General features: G+C 38.3%; 1 protein-coding gene across 1 annotated transcript; it reads left to right on the forward strand.

The window, feature by feature from the left end:
- Positions 1 to 660: 660 nt before the first annotated feature.
- LOC104883715 (ubiquitin-like-specific protease ESD4) lies at positions 661 to 17,941 on the forward strand. Its single transcript, XM_048641451.2, has 10 exons — positions 661 to 878; positions 1,077 to 1,899; positions 2,016 to 2,095; positions 2,183 to 2,276; positions 2,378 to 2,476; positions 7,818 to 7,910; positions 7,988 to 8,107; positions 9,636 to 9,739; positions 13,455 to 13,527; positions 17,263 to 17,941. Exons 2-10 carry the CDS (start codon positions 1,096 to 1,098, stop codon positions 17,323 to 17,325), a joined length of 1,530 nt encoding a protein of 509 aa, XP_048497408.1. The 5' UTR covers positions 661 to 878; positions 1,077 to 1,095; the 3' UTR covers positions 17,326 to 17,941.
- The last annotated feature ends 3,582 nt before the right edge of the window (positions 17,942 to 21,523 follow it).

The raw sequence follows: 21,523 nt of genomic DNA on the forward strand, positions 1-21,523 counted from the left end.
CAAAGAGAGATGTGCTATTGCGAGGCAGACGAAGATTTTGGGGTTCTTCATTTGGGGTTTGGGGGTTGATTTAATTTTTCCTTCTGTTGCATTTAATTAAAAGGTAGTTGATGGGTGGGGTTGATTTTGGTGGGAGTCATTAATGTTCAGTGGGTTTTTTTTTTTTTTTTTTTTTTTTTTTTTTTTTTTACAATTTCATTATTTATTGTTAGTTTTATTTTTCTAAGTAAGTAGTTTGGTAAAATCATACTTTTAAAGTTACCATATAAGGAAAAAAAAAGTGTAGCAAGTAATATGAAACATCTATATACAGGAAGTGTAATGAGTAATCGATACAGAGGAAGTATATTTCAAATTTTGAAGACTTCAAATGCACGTCATTAAATAAATTGGAGCATATGGTCCGGAATAAGAACTAGTTAGATTTTTCTAAACTTAGAATGAATGGTAGAGGCAAGTAAAAGAGCCTAACCCATTTTTTTTTTCCCACTGAAAATAGGCTATCTATCACAACCCATTTATACAACCCGTTTATATTAGTCCCGCTTTAAGCGCATCCCTCTTATAAATGGGCTGGATCAGGACTGGAAGCGGGAGCCCGTCTGTTGAACATCTCTGCCTAACATAAATTACTTCGATATGTTAAGGGTATTCTTGCAATTTCATTTTGCACATGTTTTTTTTTCCTTCTTTTGGCATTTGACAATAGTTTAGAATAAATACTTAGAAAACTTGACTGAACCTCAAACGGAAACCAATTAGTCCGCCATTACATTAAATCTTCAACTTCTCCATTAACGCCCAGAATTACGTTATCTCATTTGAAGCAATTTCGCTCTATATCTGTTCTTGATCGATCACTTTTTCGCCGAATTTGGGTATTGCAATTTGTTACTCATCTTTCTCGCTTTTTTTCTAGGGTTTATACGATATCAAATTCGTCGTTATTTGTTTTGGTTTTTTTTGCTAACATTAATTTGGGTGTTCACTCTACCCCTTGAATTTTGCTTTTCTCTCTCCTAGGTTTTATACTAAATTTGAAGTTATAGTGATTTCTCTTAATTTCTTGGTGGTAGATGGGTTAGGGTTTAGCCAATGGGTGCCATAACAACAATAAATCGTAAGCGAGCAGATGAATGTTTAAGCTTACACACTCCATCTCCATCATTTAATTCACCTCATTATTTTTATGATCGTAGTAATCAAATTGATACCCATATAGCAAAAAAACCTAGAATTTCCAACATTCAAAGCGCTGGAAAGTTGATTACTTCGGCGCATAGTGTTGTTCCCCGGCTAAGGCAGTATCCAGAACCGGGGAAGCTGCGGAGGGAGGTTCATGCACCTTGTAGACGAAAAGGATTTGGGCTTTTGTCCGGTGGATTGAAGTGTGAGGATAGTGGCATTCAAGAGAAGGTTGATATGGGGAATACACTTAACAAAATACTTCGCAAGTATGCAGAGGCCAGAGACAATGCAGTTAGCGTTTTGCGGTATGTAGGAAAGGATAAGGAGGTGATTGATGTGGAAGATGAACCTGAGAAGGAAGATGTAATTTCAAAGGGTTGGGGAGAGGTGGAGATTGTTGAAGATGGAAATGAGATACAGTCAGTGGTTTCTGACGGAAATCGAGTGCCAGAGGGTGTTGAGGCACCGGAAAGTGGTGCTATTCAGGCTGCTTCAGTGGAGGCATTAGATTTGACCAATGTTGAGAATGCTGCTAAAGTGTTCGGCTCAATGTCGCTTGGTTTTGAGGCATACAAAAAATTGCTGCATAATGTGGACGCATATTATTCTCCTCGGTTGAGCAGTTTGGATTCTGAAATCAAATTAACCGAGGCGCAGTTGCAGTTCCACCAGTCTTTGAAGAAACAAGAGGAGCTGAAAAAACCAGGGGAGGTGGATTTTCCTTGCTATTGCTCTGGCTCTAACAAGTCCTTTTCTAGTTGTCGTACAGTTTATTTTTTGTTTGTGGGATAATAAGGCTACTGACTTTTTTCCCTATGCAACTGTAGGATTTGTTGCGTGAGCCTTTTGTGGTCCTCTCAGAGGAGGAGGAGAGAGAAGTTGCGCGTGCCTTCTCTAATTCTAATAGGTATTAGCTCAAACATGGATTATCTGGTATCTTATGATAGGATGATAGCTTTTCTTGTTTATCAATTGTTGTTTGCTTCCTCTGCAGACGAAAGATACTGGTCACACATGAGAACTCCAACATCCAGATTACTGGTGAAATGTTGCAGTGCTTGAAACCAGGTGCATGGTTGAATGATGAAGTGAGTTGCATTATTCATAATCTTCATCTTTGGATTAGAAGGATACCAGCAATTTTTTTTTGATGTTAGACATTTCCCCCCTCTTTCTTCCTGGATTGCAGGTCATCAATGTTTATCTGGAACTGCTGAAAGAAAGGGAAAGAAGAGAGCCGAAGAAATTTTTGAATTGTCATTTCTTCAATACATTTTTTTATAAGAAGGTGAGAATTATATTTTTAATTTTCACAATGGGGATCTATGGTGGTTTTAGACTTTCAATTAGACTATTTAGACTGGACTTAATTTTATGTAAGAGTTGTTTATAATTATATTTATGTAGACATTGTTTGATTGTTGGCATTGTCACCTATGTTTGTGAATTATGGGATACTGGTTAACGGCGTTAGTCAGATAAAGTGTGTTGAAGAGCAGATCAGATTGTGACTAGATTAGCTGATGGATCAGCCAAACCTTGAATTTGTTGAGGGTAATTTGTCCATAAAGTTGCTAGATTTAAGTTTATATATTCTTATTTAGACTTCTGAATAATACATTTTCTCATTTTGAGAGGGAATAAGGTGTCCTCGAACCATTTGTCATATCTCATGACTTTTGTTGCACGAACATATGCTTCTGGTGGTTTTTTTTGTAGCTTTCAGTAAGGGACAGACCTGGTTGCATGGCCTTGATCGGTGAAACCAGAAACGCGGGACGTACGGCCGAATCGCGTCCTGAGTCGTTCGTACCGAATCGCGGAACGAACGCGACCCAAATCGCTGCGGTTCGCGTCTCAGTACGGTGGTCATGGCGTTTCCTTTTTCTTCTTCAAGGGTCAACACTAGAGGACCGAGAGAGAGAGGAGGAAAGAAAAGAAGATGAAAAATCACAGATTTAGGGTTGATTCGAAAACCTAGATCTGGAAATTGAAGAGGAAAATGCTTATACTAGGATAAATTACCATGGGGCTTTGGTTCTAGCAAGAATTCCGAGCCAGATGGTGTTGTCAGATCCCCGGATCTCCGGCAGTGGCGGTCGGCAGCGGCGGTCGGTAGTTGGCTTTCTCTCATTCTTTCCCTAGCCTCCGACATTTCCTTTCTCTGTCTTCCTCTCTTTTTTTTTCATTTAATGGGCCTCCAGTCAGTTTTTTCTAATTACGTGGGTGTGCCCCTCCCCCTTCTCTTTATTTTTTTTCTTTTTGACTTTTTCTTAAAGTTTTACCAATTAGGGTTTTAAAGAAAGCATTAAAGTGGGCTAGGTATAGTTGGGCCTTTAAAAAAAAAACTGTCATAACTCATAACACCAAACGTTCCCGATTCACTCAAGGTAGCGTTTCCCGTTTCCGTTTCCGTCCCGCGTTTCGTATCGAATTTCGTTCCTTGCAGGCAGGGAATCTCGTTAAAGGCCATGATGCGCACCATTAAAAAGGAGGGGGGAGGTTATTTGGTTGAGCTGAACCAGTTGGAAGGTGCTGGACAAGCAGAACAGGAGTTATTACAGAGCATTCTAGAGAGTTTACAGCCGCTCATTCATTCTTATGCTCAGGTGTTTCACATGCCTTCGGGTCTCCCTCCCAAGCGAGGTCATGAGCATGCTGTGATCTTGAAGCAAGGCACTGATCCGGTAAGTGTCCGACCCTATAGATATCCCCAATCACAGAAAAATGAAATTGAGAGTTTAATTTCTGATATGTTACATGCTGGTATTATACAACCCTCCCATAGTGCTTTCTCAAGCCCTGTTTTGTTGGTCAAAAAGAAGGATGATTCCTGGCGTTTTTGCGTCGATTACAGAGCCTTAAATCATGTTACTGTCCCTGATAAGTACCCCATCCCAGTAATTGATGAATTACTTGACGAGCTCCATGGCTCCTCTGTATTTTCGAAGTTGGATTTGAAGTCCGGATATCATCAGATTCGGATGAGGGAGGAAGATGTTCATAAGACGGCCTTTCGGACTCATGAGGGCCATTATGAGTTTCTGGTGATGCCCTTTGGGCTCACGAACGCACCTGCCACTTTTCAGGCTCTCATGAATGATGTATTCAGGCCCTACTTGCGGCGTTTTGTTTTGGTTTTTTTTGATGATATACTGGGATACAGTGCTGACATGGAACAACATAAGCATCATCTGAGTGTGGTATTAGGGCTGTTGGCGGTGCACCACTTATATGCCAATTTCAAAAAATGCGAGTTCGGGCAACCCAAAGTGGCATACTTGGGGCATTTTATCTCATCTGCAGGGGTGGCTATGGATCAAACAAAAGTGTAGGCAATGCGAGATTGGCCGGTTCCTACTACTATAAGGGCCTTGAGAGGGTTCTTGGGTTTGACGGGGTATTATAGACGGTTCATCAGAGGCTATGCAAGTATAGCACACCCTTTGACGCAACAGCTGAAAAAGGATGCATTCGTGTGGAATGCAGCAGCCACTGCTGCTTTTAATCAGCTCAAACAGGCTCTATCTACAGCTCCGGTGCTCAGCATGCCCGATTTCACCTTGCCTTTTGTCATCGAAGCAGATGCTTCTGGATTCGGGTTAGGTGCTGTACTCCTCCAACAAGGGCACCCGATTGCTTATTATAGCAAGACCTTGGGCCTGCGAGGACGGAACAAATCAATTTATGAGAAAGAACTCATGGCCGTTGTACTTTCTGTGCAAAAATGGAGACACTATCTATTGGGCAGGCACTTCATAATACACACAGATCAGCAGAGCTTGAGGCACTTATTGAATCAGTGAGAAATAGGACCCGAATACCAGAAATGGGTGGGCAAGCTTATGGGGTTTAACTTCGACATCAAATACAAACCAGGGGCCAGCAACAGGGTGGCTGATGCTCTGTCTCGTAGAGAGGAAGGTCAGTTAGAGTGTAATGCCCTCAGCACGTCGCATTTTCCCCATTGGAAGGACATCCACCTGGCTATACAACAAGACCAGGAGCTGCAAGCTCTTACCAAGTCAGTCTTGGCAGGGGACACAACCCTTCAAGGGTTTTCAGTGGAACATGGCGTACTGAAGTACAAGAACCGGTTGGTGGTGCCTCGAAAATCATCTCTTACCAGCACATTGATGCAGGAATATCATGCTACTCCTATAGGCGGGCACTCGGGAGTTTATAAAACATATCAGAGAATTGCTTCGGAATGGTTTTGGAAGGGAATGAAGAAGGACATTACTTCCTTTGTGCAGAACTGTCACATATGTCAACAGAACAAAACTTCCACCCTCAAATCGGCTGGATTGTTGCAGCCCCTTCCTATTCCCCACCTCATTTGGGCCGATATTTCCATGGATTTTGTGGAGGGCCTTCCCAAGTCTAAGGGGCTTGACACTATACTAGTGGTGATTGATAGGCTTACTAAGTATGGCCACTTCATTGGGTTGAAGCACCCGTTCACAGCCGCCTCTGTAGCTTCAGCCTTCGTGAAAGAAATTGTACGTTTGCACGGGTTTCCTGCCACTATCGTCTCTGACAGAGACAAAATCTTCCTTAGCTTATTTTGGAAGGAATTGTTTAAACTTCAGGGTATAGCACTCCACCGAAGCACAGCTTATCACCCCCAATCTGATGGCCAAACAGAAGTGGTCAACAAATCTCTAGAAGCTTATCTCAGATGCTTCATTGGGGGCAAACCCACCACCTGGGCTTCTTGGCTTCCATGGGCTGAATATTGGTACAACACTTCCACTCATGCTTCTACTCAGTGTACCCCCTTCAAGGCGGTTTATGGCCGGGACCCACCTCCTTTATTCCGGTTTGAGCAAGGGAGCACTTCAGTTTATTCACTGGAAGAGCAGTTGTTGGAGCGGGATGCGACCTTGGATGAACTGAAGTTCCATCTCCTGTCAGCACAAAATAGCATGAGGCTCCAGGAGAATAAGCACAGGCGTGAGGTGACGTTTGATGTGGGAGATCTGGTTTACCTTAAACTCCAGCCTTACAGACAAAAATCCTTAGCCAAAAAACCCAATGAAAAACTCTCCCCCCGATTCTATGGCCCTTTCTCCGTAGTCCAGAAGGTTGGTTCTGTGGCTTACCAGCTTGACTTACCCCCCACAGCTAAAATTCACCCAGTTTTTCATGTCTCATTACTCAAAAAAGCGGTTGGTCAACCTCACATCTCCCCCACTATCCCTCCCCAACTCACTGCTGACATGGTCCTCGAAGCCACACCCGAAGCTGTTCTAGGCCTGAGGTCAAATCACCAATCCCCTACACAAGCTACTGAGGTTCTCATTAAATGGCTTCACTTGCCCACCTTTGAAGCTACCTGGGAGGACGTTTCCCTTTTCCAGGCCCGCTTCCCTGCTTTCCACCTTGAGGACAAGGTGGTTAATTGGCCCGGGGGTATTGCTAAGCCCAGTGACCACCCACCAATTATTTACACATATGCACGAAGGAAGAGGGGAAAGAAGGGTCCAGAAGCTTCCACAGGAGAGGGGACAGTTGGCAATAGGAGAGTGGAGAATGGCAGCTATGACATGGAGGAGGGAATCATATAGCTCCTGACATCATAACAGAAATTAGTTATGAATCCTAGTGAGAGAAAGTCCTGAGAGAAAGGCACATGTGTACATATATAAATAGAGGCCTCACCCAAAAAGGGAGGTATCCAGAAATTAGACAAGAAGAGTGATGTAATGGGAGAGATCCTTACCTCTCGAAAGTAAGGGGTATTAGGAGGAGATTACTCAAATCTTGCTTAATACACATCTATCTTGCTGCTGTGCTAATTTTGTTGCTTTTATTCTACTGTTATTTAGCTAAGATCCCCTAGTTCTTAGCAGGCTATCGCTGTTTTTGTGGAATGCAAGGAAGAGCATAAGTTCTAGTGGCGATATCTACTGAAATGAACATGATGGTTTTGTCTGGGGGATCAAAGTTTACTAGTTTCAAGAGGCTTTAAATCTTTGTGACCTTCCAGCCCTTGTTGCCTTTTCTCATTTTAGGTTTCTTTGCTTTCACAATGTGTGTGATTACAGTTGCATGTATCCGGTGGCATCCAATGGATGTTTGGTTTTTATGATTGTGTTCATGTTTCGTATTTATATGGATGTCACTTCTATGATTCATCGCGTAGATCTGGCTCAAAGATATTTGAACCAGTATCTGAATTGTGGTTGAGATCTGAATTGAGCATTTGTTGTGATTGCTGCAAATAGAAGCCTTAAATCTTTGTGATGGTTGCAATTTCCTTAGCCTTTGTTGCCAAATCTTTGCGGAATTCAAGGCTGAAGCATACTATATTGCAGTGTCATGCAAAAGGTCGCAGTCGATGAAGTACAGATTTTAGATTGGCCTCTTCTTGGCCCGTATCAGCCTTCTATTGGCGCATATTTACCTTTTCTTGGGAATGTGCTGGTATTGTTTGATATGTAATAGTCCTCTAGGACTTGTAAATTATAGGTCTAATAAGTTGAATAAACAAAACAAAAGTTGTTTCGTCTATACTTTTAAAAACGTAAATTTCGTCTTTACTTTGTCTACAATTGGTTTTCTTGACCTGATATGCTTTAATTTGACTATAACATTCGAAAATTTCTTGCTCAATATGAATACAGCTTATAGGTGGAAGAAATGGCTATGATTATAAGGCTGTTAGAAGATGGACCACACAGAAGAAGCTTGGATATGGACTCGTGGACTGTGATAAAGTAGTTGACCTCACTCTCACTTCACTTGGTTTCTCTTTGCATTTGTGTTCACTGACCTATATGTGCAATAATGGCAGATATTTGTTCCTATCCACAAGGAGGTGCATTGGTGTTTGGCAGTCATTAACAAGAAGGACAAGTCGTTTCAGTATCTAGACTCACTGGGTGGAAGAGATTTTCAGGTTTTGAGAGTATTGGTATGTATTGCTGTTTGTATTTGTTTTATCTTGTGTCCAAAATTGTTAAATGTGATACCACTTTCAGAATGCGGGAGATTCATCTTGTATGAATCTATGATACTACCTCTGCTCTTTTTTTTTTAACCCATTCCAAAAACCAAGATGAGTATTATGATGTTTGTGTCAAATAAAAAGGAGTTTTGCATGTGGGGCTTGTGTAAGAAAAAGAGTGCTGCACTTGCCGCTAAGGTAAATTCAACTTTTTTTTTTCTTTTGATAGAAAGGAAAATTAAATGAGCATATACCCAACGATGGTTGTCAAACAAATATATATCAAATAAGTAAATGTATAACATCATACGCAACTATCTACAATATCAACAAATGTGCACGAAAATATCTTAATTAATTAATTGACTCCTAAATAATCAACTAAGACCAAAAAAATAATTCAAATACTAAATTAACTCTCTTTCTCCTCGTTTTGTAACACTCCCTCTGCAATTCATATTAACATGACCACCTACACCCTCATTGTCGGTATAACCATCAACCACTACTCTCTATTCACTACCTTGAACACTTTGTCATCATACTCAATCGTGGCAATTACAGCCGTTCGACTCATTGTCGGAGAACAACATTGCCCAAAAAGGATACTCGGTGGTGTCCATTTTTAAAAGGTAGCTCGGTGCCATCCATTTTTTAAAGAAGTCGTTTTGAAGGTCAAAATTGCCCATTTAAGATTGTCTCAAAACTCGTGCCCAAAATTAAGGGTCTGCAAACTAACCTAGCTTGCACAACTAACGGACATCTAACGGTAATCACTAGCTAAGCCTGCGGAATTAAAATATACAATAATTGCGGGGCTACCAAAGAGTCAATAAAAATAAAAAAGTTAAAAATATGGGTGCTATTGAAGAGAATGTCCCTTATTTTATTAATGGAACGTGCATTCATCCCTTGACAAGATAAACCCTGTAAGACCTTGTATATAGCATGCATTTGTTGCCTCTTTGTCGAACACCTTTCTGAGTGCTTGGCTCCCTTAATCTATGTGAATTTATCTTCTTTTGACCCACTCAAAGAATCTCCCAAATCTTATCTTTCCGATAATTAGTGACTTCTAGTGTGAACCAAGGTTCTCACTCACTTGCACCGTCACAATCATCCACTTTTCTTAAACCCTAACAATGGTTCAAATTTGTCATTCAATCTGCCTATGAGAGAGTTATGGACTGCTCTAGGTTGACTAAGTAAAAGAACCTGGGATTTGACCATAAATCACACACAGGCCAGTTTAGTCTGCTAGGTTTCTTCTGCTTGGTTTGTTTCCCTTTACGTGCGTGTGTCTGTGGACTTGTCACATCAGTCCAACTGGGAGGGTCGGGGCACACTATTTGAAGGAATTATGAGTGGAAAGAATGAGAATAAATGTGCTTCTAATCTTGTTATTATTATTGATGAAAAGTTGTTGGGTTGCTTACAGTCAGACATAATTGTGTATCAAGACCTAATTACATGTTTGAGAAATATTGTCTTGTAGGCTCGATATTTCACGGATGAAATGAAGGACAAGAGTGGGCAGGAGATTGATGTTGGTTCATGGGAGCTAGAGTTTGTTGAAGACCTTCCTGAACAACAGAATGGGTAAGTACAAGATTATATTGCCAGATGATCCTGTTTCTGTTCCTCGAGTGGCACGGTTCATTTTCATGCTTGTTAGAATATCTTGGGTTTTGCCTGTACATTTATTGTTTAGTCTCTGGAAGATTTTATTATTTTCATCTATATGCTGTACCTACTTTGCAGCTAGTGTATGATTATACTATCTCCGCTTACAAATAATTGTTACGCTTTCCTTTTTAGACCGTTTCTATATAATTGTTGTACTTTTATTTTATCCTTATATGGTAACATGTCACATCAACTTTATACACTTTTTTACCTCATATGCCCTACCACCCATTTTATTAATCCACCCAAAAAACTTTTCTACCTCGTACTTTTCTCTCTCCTTTAATATATTGATGGTTCTTTTACATTTTCCAAAATCAAATATGCTTTTGTTGTACTTGTGTCATGGTTTTTTCAGAATCGTCTTGGTTTTCCCCTAAAGTGAAGTGTAACTATTATTTGTAAATGGAGGGAGTATTATACACAATCAATATTTATGTGTGCTTCATGTTCTTTTTTTCTATCCCCCGTACTTTCTTTTCTTTGGAAATTGATGCTTGAGTTTTATTTGATTAAGGATATCAATGCTACTATGAGAAAGACAAGTACATATTTTTGGCATTGGCTGGTTATATGTAGAGAGTGGAGACGACTAATCTTTGACCCATGAAATGCATAGGGCTTTATTTTGTTCATATAGGTCCTTTTTTTAGTTGCACCATTTAACTTTTGGGGGCACTATTCATCAACCAACTTGTTGAGTATATTTTCTCACTATTATATAAGAAAAAACATAGTCAACTTTTTATAATTTTTACATACGCAATTAGAGATATTAGAGATATTAATGTTCAAATAAGCATGTTAGAGTACGTGAAAAAGCAAATGGTGCAACTAAAAAGAGAAGAAGTATGTATTAGTTAATTGTAGAAAAGGGGAGATAAGTTATGGTATCGATTGGGTAAGATTACTCATGAAGTCTTGGTGGTTTTGGATGAGGAATTGAGGATATCAAGTGGTAACGAAGGCGTCAATACATTGTATTTCAGAAGCTTTCTACTTAGGGTTGCTTTCTTCCCCTCCCTTGATTCAAGAAAAGAAGCAAGAGGACGTAACAATGTGTGTTCATAGGGGTTTGTGTTTCAAAAGATCACTAATAGACTGGGATGCTCGGACTCGTTGGTTTACCCCTCCGTATCTATGTCGACACTACCCGACCTGACCTTGGCTCGGACCTGGAATACGGGTTGGACCGAGGTAGGCGAAATCGGACTTGGCCCTTCCTTCTGCCTCTGGTGGCCATGGCTGGCAGCGAGTGTTCTCTGTGCTTTTCTTCTTTTCTCTCTTCTCTTGTATCTCCTTTTGTGCTTTTCTTTATCTCTCTTGTTTCTCTTTCTACCTTCCTCTCTCCTAATAACTTTTGTATTACTTTGGACAACTGAGGCAAGTCAGAATTCTTGGTGAATTGGAAAAAAAAAGTGAGTGTTCATGTGGGCTCCAACTAATAACTTTTACTTTTTATTTTGTGTGTCCCCTTTTAATGTTATGTCATTACTGTATGTGAATTTCCCCTGCAGTCATCATATTTTTCTTTTTCCTGTACACAATTCAATTGGAGGAACTGAATAAGCTTACTTTTTACACAGGAAATTGTAATTTTACACCAAAGGCTATTTATAGCTTATGTTTTGAAAAGATTAAACATATTTCCTAAAATCAAGAAATTCAGTACTAAAATGTGAAAGTTCTTGTGTGAACCCTTTAAAACGTGTCCTCAAGTCCTTGATTTGGATCCGTATGTGTTGGACTCTCGTACCCAAGTCCGAGCATCATAGCTAATGGATACTTTGATATCTTGACAAATAGAAGTAGCTATCAAGTAAAAGTTCATTGAATGAAGGAGATGCAGCATCTTATGTTATTCTTATTTATAATTCACTTATTTGGGCGATTCTTTGTGTGTTTGTAAGGGATTTTGTTTGTTGTAAAACTTCCTTGTATGTAGTGGGCCTAGTGGCCGTATAAGAGGGCATAAATCTATTAGGCTGATAAAGTAAAGGATTATCTAGAACTTTCTGAGCATGATTGTCCATGCTGTTCTAATCTTTGTCACTAAGATTTGAATTGTAGTTATTTATTTTAATCTTCACTTTTGATATTATTGCCCAAAATGTTGTGTTAAATTATTGGGGAATGGGCTGCTAAATGGCCACATAGGCGTAGAGTTTGAAGGATTATTGTGCTTTCCCTAAACTTTTGGAACCTACCTTACTAAATTTAGCACATTTACAAGTGAATTTTAAATTGGGGTCCATTGATGAAATTTGTGGATCATTTATCAAAATTGGGATTACCCTTGGTGTACTTCATCACATCTGGTTACTTTATCCAATTCATTTAGCCAATGATCCTGTGCTGTTCTCTTGGAGCTAAACTATTGCCCTTAGGCGTTGTAGGTTTCATCTTGAAGAGATTTCTTTTTGGCTACTTTCCAAGCTGTAGTGAAGCAGTTTCTCTGCTAAACAAAACCTTCTTGAAGATGCGTAACTATTATTTGCGGAAAGCCCCGATTCAGCTAGGAGGCGAAGTTTTGCCATTTAGGCAAGTAGAAGCGGCAGGAAGCATGGGAAATATCGCCAAAAACGTTTCCAAGGCTGAAAATTTGCAGCCATAAAGAGCTGAAAAAGGGACAAAAAAAAAAAATGAACTCTTCACTTACCTTACCCATTTACCCAGTACCTGCTCACCTGAAATCTGCTACTACGGAGTAAGTTTTGTTAGAGATGGCTTGAGGGAAGAAGGTGGGCTTTTCGCTGATCGAGAAAGACAAATCAAAAAGTTGGAAAGTGTTTTTAATGTAACTATACGGGGAAGGAGAGAGGTTGAAAGAAATAAAATATTGGGTAGGTTTCATGTGTCAGGGTAAGAGGAGGGATAGGAGTGGTCATTTCATAAAGCAGAGTTTAAAACTACTTAATTTTGGAATGCCAAAAGTGCTCCTCTCCCTAGGCTAGTCTAATACAAGGAGCCAGTCATGTTGAGATAGAGGTAATCCCATAAAAGTTCCTGGGGCATATTTTCAAAATGAGGCCAACAAGATGTTATTAGGGATCTATAGAGGAAGAGATATTGACAATGATCACTACCCAATGTGGATCCCACCCACCTAGTGTGTGGCTTAGAGAGTTCAAATGTTTGCTGTCTTGATTTGACTTTTGGAGAAGTATTATTGCATCAAGCCAGTGTGAAGATGAAAATGCAAGTAAACCTTACCTTAAACCAGTAAAAATCAGAAAGTTGTTTTTATGTGAAAAGCTATATACAAATATTGGACTTCTTAGAACTTGGTGGCTTGTCTGTTAACAATGGTGAGTTGGTGACTTATCAAAGCCAATACTCTATTGACAACTATTCAAGTGTGAATTCTCAAGTGCTGGCTTCAAGTCTATATCTTAAGTGTTGTATTCAAGCGTTTTGGGTTTCTAAATCACCCAAGGGAAAAGAAAGTATTACCTTTTCTGGTATCGAGTTTTCTTTTTCCATATGGAGATGCTGTCTCTCTTTCTCTTCGTCCATTTTGTTCTTTCAAGTAGTGAGGTTGCTTCAATCTTTGCTTCTCTTCTTGGATTTTTGGGATTTTAATTGTTTATAGACTCTTTAACTCAAGTCACGTTCTTCTCTGCAATAGGTTTGATTGTGGTGTGTTCATGATCAAATATGCCGATTTCTATAGTAGAGGCATGGGGCTCCATTTCTCCCAGGTACGGCACATTCTGGTTTGGTGGCATTTATTGTATACATTTCCCCCCCCCTCCTTTTATGAATAGTTATATGCTGATTATATCTAGTGTTTGGCTTATCATATAATATAATAGTGGGGAATGTCTGAACTGCTGATATTTAAAGTTATGCATCGAATTAATCATTCAAAAATAGGAGATCAATTTTATTTATTGAACCTCCTATTAGCAGTCTGCTGTAGATGTGAACTGAAGAGCATGCTATGGAGCATATGTGGCCGATGACACTTAGATATTGACAACAGCCCATCCAGATGTATGGTGTCTTAAATTTAACTGCAAAGTGGTTGATATTATTGGGATTGGCAAAAAGACTGCTCCCGAATATCCCCCACAAAAATGTTTTAACTTTACTCGAACGGAAGTAGTTTCTAGTCACTCTTACCTCAATTTTACAAAGGAGTCTTCTCATTGTGAGATAATAGATAGTAGGAAATACTTTGTGCCTAGTGACAACTATCTTCTTTTCTGTTGGTGAATGGTCATTGCAGAAGTGACTCGCTGTAGTAAAGTGTGTTTTTTGTATGTGGAATATTTATTGAAAAGTACCACTGATCTGACCCAAAATACAATATAAAATTGATGTGTTTGTAAGCCAATTACTTGTCGCATTAATTATTATCTTATTACACTCTCTCCTAGCTTTCACGTGTGAAAAACCTACCTTAAAATAACAAATAAAGATTAATGAACTCTCTTTGCCCCTTTTTCCAGGACTTAGCCTATACTCTCTATCAAGTTCCACTAATAATACCAGATGCTTTATTTCTCTCGTTATACACTATCAATACTGCCCAGCAAAACTGATTCATATCTCAATTTTTTTCACAAATTGCACATGACTTTCCACTATCTATATTTTCATGACTTGCTCTCGAAGACCCCAGCACCCCACCATGAGAAGGTAATTGGAACATGTTTTCATGGCTGAGATTCCCTTTCTTTTTAAAACACCATGTACTGTGAATTTTTTTGCTACTGTTGGGAATGATTCGTTGTGGTTCAAAACATGTTTTTAATTGTTTTATTTGTCATAATTTTCAGACATGGACGCGTCGTTTTGTGCACGATAGATTAATATTGTTGTGATGGACATCCCTACCTCTTCACTTGAAACATTGATTAATCAAAATACTTTGAATAAAATATACCTTAGATACAATCACGCGTCCATCAAAAACATCCCCAAGTTTCTTGTCTCTTTTGCCTCTACTAAGGCAGGATTCCGAACTGCCTTTGTCTTCCCTCTGCTTCCCCACCGCTCTCTTCTACCCTTCTTCCTATTATTTTCCCATCTTTTTTCTCTAAGGTCTGGTAGCGCTAGGCTTTATTTCTTCAAATAGCTATGCTGTGCTTCTTCCTCCCCCTCACAAGGTGTCGCACCTGCCAGTGCTTATACCAATCAAATGGTTTATGCAAGTTTAGAGTTGGCAATTATGTCGTTCGAATCAGGTTCACTTCAAGTCATATTTGAGTAATGTGACTCTCTTCAGACTAGGGTCAATTATAGGTCAATTGCGATGACTCCCTCCGTCTCGTAATGTAGTGCTTCATTTCCATTTTGGGTGTCCTTATATATAGTGCTTGGTTCTATATTTAGTTCCATACTTTTTCATGATTTGCCTAGAAAAACCGTGTCGTCATCATTTATTTGTTTCTTGAAATTAGTTTTTTGCGTTGTTTATACAACCCATGGGTTACATTTAATGCTCTTTCACCAATTATTCTCCATTCTCTCTCCTAAAATTGACTGTTTTCATACAACTATTTAAATAAATAAAAAGTCTTTAGTTTCCTCTTAGATTCTATTTACCTTAATTTCCGTGAAAAATTGGATTCACTATATTATGGGACGAAAGGAGTATTACTATATTATGCCAAATAGATCAATGAGTCAATCTTTGTCATTATATATTGGGTCGGGTCAGTTTCAGTTCTGGTCACTCTTTAGGTTGTAGTGCAATTTGGGTTTAAGTTAGGTGATTTAGGTTATGTCAATCTTGCGCAGTTTAGATTCTATCAAGTTTACCATCAGATAGGGATCATTTTTCAATGAAAGGTTAAGTAAGCAAATTGCTTAGTAGGGGGTAGGATGACAACTGTGATTAGTAAGAGTGATTGGTTCTCTCTTTCTTTGACTGTTGTGTTAATCAACTTAGGGTTAGTGATGGATTGAAAGTACTGCCTCATCTGTCACCAGCTGTGAAGGAGTTGGTAGAATGGGATAGCTGGGAGAAGGGAGGTGGAAGAGAAAGGGAGGGAAAGAGATGTGGGTCTACATTGTGTTTCTTTGCTGTTTTTTTCCTTTCCCTTTTTATTGAAAAGTTGTCTTGAAGGTTTATAAATACAAAAGCTTTCTTTCTTTACATTCAGCTGCCAATTTGTATATTTACGGAAGTTCAAAGGTGATGTTTTCGTTGGGTTCATAATTATATCAGCAACAAATGAATACAGATTTAGTGGAAAGCAATTATCTCTAGTCTACTTATCCATAATCGTTTGCAAAGGTTTGAAAGTCATCAAAATGAAATTAAAAAAAGTTTTAGATTTATATTGCATGTAATTCAATATGTAGAGCACGTGAGTCTGTCTCGCACAGATGAAGAAGCATTTAAATGCAAGGGACTAATTGAGTCTTATGTTTACACTGAATATTTATTAGCCACAAGAAGAGAAGAGGAAGAAATAGATTATATAGCATTGTATAATGCATTGGTTTTTATTAAGTGCTTACATTGTGAAACAAAGTTATATATATATATATATATATATATATATATATATGATTGGCGTTGGTGGATAATTGAGTAGACTCCTTGCAACTTTACTGGCATAACCCAAAACTGAGTAGCATGATACTAATATTTTGCAATGGAAGGTTAATTATTCTTTCTTGTGTAATGCAAACCCAAAAAAATAATGTGAATTTGCTGAATTTGAATTTACAATATAATTTGAATCCTTCCTTGAAAGTAAATACAATAATTAGTTAATATTAAAGGCTGATTATGGTCCCTTGTTAGAGATTTCTATGGAGAAATGTTAAATTTAGTCTATATTGATTCTTTATCAAGGGTCTGTGGCTAAATTCAATGGCTAGTGGGGTCTCTTTCTGTTTTCCGTTGGAAGACGTGCTAACTCATGAAAAGCTATGTATGAGAATGTCATTGCTAATGAATCTCAATAACTGTATGTATATCTTTTTTTATCCAGTGACCATTTTCTGAGGATTCTTGCGCACAGTATGAGACATGGGAGAGGAAAAGAGGGGGAAGGGGGGGGGGGGGTTTGAATGAGAAATTTTGAAGTACTAGAGAGTGAAGAATGAATTGTTGAGTTGTGGTGGTGGACAACCCTTATTTTGGATCACTGCACGATCTGTTGTTTAAAGCAAACCTTTGAGATTTCGGCCTAGGGATTTTTTCCAGGCCTGGGACATATGGGAGAATATCTAATGGTCTTTTTTTTAAAAAAAAAAAAATTCTCTATTCATCACAACTTCAAGATCAAATCATCTGAAGATAAATGCTAGATTTGACATGTTATTGCCTTTGGATTATGTGATAGTAAATCAACTTTCAATTGTAATGTTGATTAAAAAAAATTGAATTTCCTGTGTATATACACAAAAAGTTTTGCATTTTATAGTGCGTAAGCAAGCTGCTGGTATTTGAATGATTTCTTTTCTTCCTGTAGGAAAACATGCCCTACTTTCGTCTTAGGACAGCAAAAGAGATTTTGAGGCTCAGAGCAGACTGAATGCATGATCTTGTGGGTTAAGTGATGTGATCTATTCGCGGATGTTCTTTCCAGCTTGGTGTCAGCAAATGGGATTTCAAAGAGGTTCCGTTCACTTTGATTGAGATGGGCTAAGCGTTTGGAAGCCTGGGGGTGTTAATGGAGTGGATGGTGCAGATTTTTACAGAGTATTGCATTGTGAGTTGACTGATAAGCTTGTACATATTGTGTAGCTGGTATTCTTGCTTACCTACAACTCTGTCTTCCTCCGTTCATCTGGCCTGGTATTGTCCTTTAGTTAAAGGTGGATTGTAATTTTGCTCAACGTGCATACTGAAATTGGATATTCAGTTTTTGAAATATCACCACAGTAGCTATTGTATCAGATAAGTAGATGCCTCCAATTTCATTCTTTTTTTCTTTGCTTTTTTCTTATATATATTTACATCTTTTTATTTTCCCTTTTTTATGGGAAGAACCGCAGAAAGGCTCAGAATTAAGCTTGTTGAACGGCATATCTTTGAGCTTCAGTTCTTCTAAGGCTCGGGCTTTTAAAAGTGGTGTACCTTTGTCTGACATTATCTTCTGATTCTTGTTAAGTTATTCATCATTGAATAAAAAGGTTGTATTTTCATCACTTTTCCATTGTGGAAGGTCAAAGGTGAACATCCATATTTGTCAGCGACAAGCAAACAATCGGAAGGAATTATCTGAACTTCTACTAGATAATTTCTTAGGGTGAGTACTCTTCCCTTGAGAAACCAAAAACCAGTTTCATGAATTAGCAGTGGAAGTACAATGTTAAGGTTTCATTAACTCCAAAATATTAACTCCAAAATATCCCCAAGTGAAGCGGATTCGTAAATTGCTGAAAGGATACCAAGTTGACCACTCCATATATGCTGGAATTACCCTCCATAGTGGAGAAAAATCTACATCTAAAAAATTATGAGCCCAACAATTCTTTTTATTTTTTTTGAAATCTTTTTCTATTTTTTTTAGAAGTTACAACACTGTTAGTCTTGGACGAACACTTAAGCAACTATAAGAGGGGGGGGGGTGAATTGTAGTTGGAGAGATTTTCAAACTTTTTGCGGAAATAAAAGAATGAATAAGTAAGAAGGAACTAATTGCATGAATAAAGAAAGAACTAGGAACACGAGATTTTTACAAGGAAAATTTCCTAGGCCCAATAGGAAGAAAAACCTTGATCACTAGGGATTTTGACTCAATTCACTTTAATCACTTTTAGGCCAAAAGACTCTCTTTTGTACAACCTAAACTCGGACCAACTCTGTTCCTCTAGGAACTTGTTCCCAGTCAGCATGTTCCCCCCTGTTCCCCCTGAACAGTTGACTTCTCCCTTGACTTCACTCGAAGTCTTTTCTCTTTCTCTTTCTCTCTTCTCTTTCTTTTTCTCTTTTTCTCTCAAGAATGATTACAGATTTTGATTCTCTCAACCCAATCTATAATACATTAATATCTAAGAAGAAGAAAAACCGAGCAAACTTTCACTAAGAATATTACATAAAAATTCTGAAAGTTGTTTTTAAGAGATATGTTAGGAACATCTATTTGTAGAGACCTATTTACTCGAATTCTTCTCCACGATCTTCTCCATGTTCTTCTCCCTGAACATACGTACTCTTAGCCACTTCTCCATTTTATCCGTTGTAATCTTTCCGTTGGCAGTTGAGTTAGTTGGGCTTCCACGATCTTCTCCATGATCTCAACCACTTCTCCATGATCACACGCCTCACATATAGCTAGGTTGTTGTGGTTCCTAAATTCTAGGAACTACCTCAACGTTCACTTTGTTGGCGCGATAGCTTAGGTTAATGTTTGGCGGCTCCTTATTTCTAGGAAAACACCAATGCTGCGCATACATCTCACTAAGCAAAATATTATTGGAATCTTCATATATTTCATTTGTTATAACCATAATATAAATCGGATAACACAAATAAATAATAAATAATTTTAAACTTGATTAAACACTTAATCAAACCTTCATAAAGTATTTACCATTTTATTTGTGAACCCTAAAGACTTTTAACCGTATTAAAACTAGATAAATAAAATAAACAAAACAAAAACAAACTAGAGAACTAGAACTAAGACATAAACAAGTTACTTCTAACAAGGAAACTAAAAACCAAATTAAACTAATAAAATATAAACATTAATTATACTCCCTCCGTCCCAAAATATAGTTCCTATTTCCATTTTGGGTGTCCCAAAATATAGTTCCCATTTCCATATTTAGTTCCACATTTTTGTGATTTGCCTAGAAAATCGTGTTACTTCATTTATTTGCTTCTTGAAATTGTTTTTCCTTTTTTTATTCAACCAAAATGTTACAATTAATGCTCTTTCACCAATTATCTCCATTCTCTCTCCTAAAATCATCTTTTCCCATACAACATTATTTAAATAAACAAAAAATCTTTACCATCCCAATTTGCATAAATTACCGTGAAAAAAAAGAAATGGGAACTATATTTTGGGACGGAGGGAGTATGTCATTATCAAAATAGTGAAATAACAATATTCCCCCTTTTTGATTATGACAATTAATTAAAATTTTTTTTAAGGTTTTTGTTTTTGTTTTGGAAAAGCAACTCTAAACTACATAAAAAAAATAAACTACACAAACTATCCACAATCTAACCTAGTGTAAACAACTCTACAGACTGGGAATAGGAGCAACATAGGTAGGAACAGAGACAAGCAGAAGATACAAGGAACTATGATAAAAATTTTGTTTTTGTGGACACACACTATCTCTTCCCCCTTTGTCATTATCAAAACCAAATATTGTACCTGCAGCACTAGAGAGTCAATAGTCTAGGCACCAAGCAAGTTGCTCAAACATATATCTCATAATATTAGCCATCCAAACCACAAGCATAATAGCAAGCAGAAAGAAGCATTAGGACAACAAGAATCAATCAATATGCAGAGTAATGAGAAAAGAAAATGAAGAAAGCAAGAGAAATATTAAAGGTGCTGCATATGTCTCAGAAGGACATAAGAAGTAGAATCCAAAAGAGTAATAATTACAGCCAAAAAAATTGTTCAAAGTAGCCAAAGATAAGAGAAGTTAGGATTTGGTTCATTTGAAGAGAGAGAGGACCACCGAATCTATCTTGGAAAGCACACCATCCACCTTGTTCCTGATCCCAGTATCAGCATTCTTGAGTGCAAGTAGTTGATCTGCTGCTGAGAGTCCAGAACGTGAACGTAGCTTCAATTGCATTGATCTTGGTATGTAGGAGGTCAAAGAATCCTGAATCTCCCGGAGCATCTTGTTAAGTCCAGTTGTAGAAAGTAAAGGGAAATCCACGACAGTAGAAGGGACAGGATCAGAATCTAGGTGAATAAAGACAGTTTCACCTTGATCCTGTTCCTTCTGGAACTTGGACCCAGCCAACCTTTGGCTTTTTCTGACAGACCCACTGGCAACCCCTTCTTCATCCAACTTTTTTTACTCCCTACCTCAACCTTAACCGGAGTTTTCTCTCTCTCACACTCTAGCTTCCCATTCACCAACCTCAAACTTAGTCTAGTAAAGTTTCTTTTGTAAGATAATTTTCTGGTCAAGAGAAAGGAGGGGCTGGAAGGGAGTTTAACCTTGCATTGTTTAAGACATAGGACAGAAGATTACCATAACCCACTTTGGTGTTGTGGGTAATGCAGTGAGAGAGATGGGCAATTATCAGTGAGGGAAGGTTGATTTTGATGTTTTCAGCAAGGCAATACATAATGGAAAGATCCATTAGGCTTGCCTGGGTTCTTTTGGAGGAGCGAGGTAAAATAAAACGCCAAACCAACTGAAACAGCAGCTTATGAAACGGAGACAACTCCTTTTGATCTAAAGATAAAACATTAGAATGACCGTTAAAGAAGGCAAGAATTTTGGCATTAGTGACTCCATTTATGTTTAACTTAGCCCTACCCTTAATGTAATCCTTATAACCCTCATTTGGAATATCAAACCAGTCCCCAAGTTTCTTCTCAGTGATTGTAACAACTGACCCATTAACAAGCGATACACACCCTCTGTTATTGCAAACCCAGAACAAAAATCTTTCATCTCCTTTTCATAAAGACCCTCATCTATGCTAACAATTTTCAACCACTTCTGAAATTTTAAAATTTTCAACAACTCATTCCATTTTGACTTTTTGCACCATGCAATGTATTCACAAAAGCCCAC

This window comes from Beta vulgaris, chromosome 3 (assembly GCF_026745355.1).
Source record: "Beta vulgaris subsp. vulgaris cultivar EL10 chromosome 3, EL10.2, whole genome shotgun sequence".
Classification (NCBI taxonomy): domain Eukaryota; kingdom Viridiplantae; phylum Streptophyta; class Magnoliopsida; order Caryophyllales; family Amaranthaceae; genus Beta; species Beta vulgaris.

Bases quoted from the DNA above. Each gene is read 5' to 3' on its own strand.
- LOC104883715 (XM_048641451.2), top strand. From the start codon at position 1,096: ATGGGTGCCATAACAACAATAAATCGTAAGCGAGCAGATGAATGTTTA. The intron at 2,477-7,817 runs GTGAGAATTATA...ATATGAATACAG, and splicing joins ATACATTTTTTTATAAGAAG to CTTATAGGTGGAAGAAATGG. The intron at 8,108-9,635 runs GTATGTATTGCT...ATTGTCTTGTAG, and splicing joins TTCAGGTTTTGAGAGTATTG to GCTCGATATTTCACGGATGA.